General features: G+C 49.1%; 1 protein-coding gene across 1 annotated transcript; it reads left to right on the plus strand.

Annotated features, from left to right (window-relative positions):
- Positions 1-406: 406 nt before the first annotated feature.
- On the plus strand, positions 407-1339 carry LOC101396227 (olfactory receptor 5P55-like). Its single transcript, XM_004437745.1, has 2 exons — positions 407-966; positions 1048-1339. Exons 1-2 carry the CDS (start codon positions 407-409, stop codon positions 1337-1339), a joined length of 852 nt encoding a protein of 283 aa, XP_004437802.1.
- Positions 1340-1851: the final 512 nt, after the last annotated feature.

The following is a 1851-nucleotide window of genomic DNA, read 5'->3' on the forward strand; positions in this document are numbered from 1 at the left end:
TGCTGGCGGCCCAGATTCGGATCCCGGGCGCGCACCGATGCACCGCTTCTCTGGCCATGCTGAGGCCATGTCCCACATACAGCAACTGAAAGGATGTGCAGCAGCCCCATCTACTGGGGCTTTGGGGGGGAAAAAATAAATAAAATCTTAAAAAAATAATAAAAAATAAAAAATAAATGGACATGTTATATAAATGAAAGGGTATGAGTGAAGTTTCAATAGCTATTTAGGAAACGAGTTAACACACAACTCATAGTAGGTGTTCAAGTCATGCCAGCATCCACTCCCCAGTCGCCCTAGCTCTGCCCATCCTGGGGGCATTAAAAAGGCTTTGGGCACTGGCCCTGGGTCTCCCTCAAGGGTATGAGCACATCTTATTTGGTCTCTCTGCAGTGACGTGTGTACCATGGTGGAGAACTGCACCCAAGTCACCCGGTTCCTCCTGCTGGGGCTCACAGAGCAGGAAGGGCCCAAGGGCATCCTCTTTTTGTTCTTCCTGTTCATCTACTCCATCACCCTCACGGGCAACCTGGGCATGATCACCCTGATCCACACAGACTCTCAGCTCCACACGCCCATGTACTTCTTCCTGAGCATCCTCGCCTTCATAGACTCCTCTTTCTCCACGATAAACACCCCCAGCCTGCTGAAGAGCTTCCTCACCTCAGGCCTGTCCATCTCCTTTGCAGGCTGTGTGGTCCAGATGGCCCTCATGACTCTCCACGGTGCTACTGAGTGTCTGCTCTTGTCCATCATGGCCTATGACCGATTTGCCGCCATCTGCCACCCTCTTCTCTACCACACTATCATGTCTCAACGTCTGTGTGTCCGGCCGGTAGTGGCCACCTACACGGCTTCTGTTGCCAATTCAGCTTTGCTGACTGGGTACATCTTCAAGCTGCCCTACTGTGGCCCCAACGTCATTAATCACTATTTCTGTGACATCCCCCCTGTGCTCCAGCTTGCCTGTGCAGACACTGCTGCCATTGAGGCCATCATCTTCTCATCCTCTGCCTTGATTATCCTCTTTACCATCACCATTATCCTGGTTTCCTATGCCTACATCCTGGTGACTATCTGCAGGATACGCTCCCTGGAGGCTCAGAGCAAAACACTCTCTACCTGTGCCTCCCACCTCACCATCATCTGCCTCTTCTATGGCACCATCACCTTCATGTATGCTCAGCCAAGCTCTCACAGTTCCACAGAGCAGAACAAGGTCGTCTCTGTCTTCTACACTGTGGTCATCCCCATGCTAAACCCTCTGATCTACAGCCTGAGGAATAAAGATGTGAAGACTGCTTTAAAAAGGAGATGCCTTGGCAAGCTGCCTTCCTAACCAAAGGTGGAGCATTCTATCCCAGGCCACAGCATGGTAGCCGCAACATAAAACATGGATGATATTAGCACTTAGATAGAATGAAATATGTACCTGTTTTAAATGCTTTATGCATATCAACTCATTTAAGCTTCATAACAACCATATGAAACAGGTCCTATTATTATCCCTCAAGAGTCTGAGGCACAGAGAGGCTGAGTAACTGGCCCAATGTCACACAACTAATAAGAGACAGAGCCAGAATTTGAATCCAGGCAGTCTAACTGCTAGACCATGTTCTCAACCGATACATTATATTGCCTCTTTCCAATGACTGCATCTCACAAGCAGACAATGGGCACTGTTTTTCTTAAATTCCATATATCATAAGGAGGGACTGGATCATGGAATTATAAAGTGGTATGCGAGGGACCGTGGGCTTTGGAGCCAGCACACCTGAGTTCATGCTGCCTCTGAGTGACACCCTCTCTTGGCACCTGTGAGATCATGTCAAGGTACACAACCCACTGACC

Source organism: Ceratotherium simum, chromosome 34 (assembly GCF_057802395.1).
Source record: "Ceratotherium simum simum isolate JZ-2026a chromosome 34, ASM5780239v1, whole genome shotgun sequence".
Lineage (NCBI taxonomy): Eukaryota > Metazoa > Chordata > Mammalia > Perissodactyla > Rhinocerotidae > Ceratotherium > Ceratotherium simum.

What these genes read in the sequence shown, in the direction of transcription:
- LOC101396227 (XM_004437745.1), top strand. Translation starts at nt 407, where the DNA reads ATGGTGGAGAACTGCACCCAAGTCACCCGGTTCCTCCTGCTGGGGCTC. An exon ending in CCCCCTGTGCTCCAGCTTGC is followed by an intron (nt 967 to 1,047) that starts CTGTGCAGACAC and finishes CACCATTATCCT; the next exon opens with GGTTTCCTATGCCTACATCC.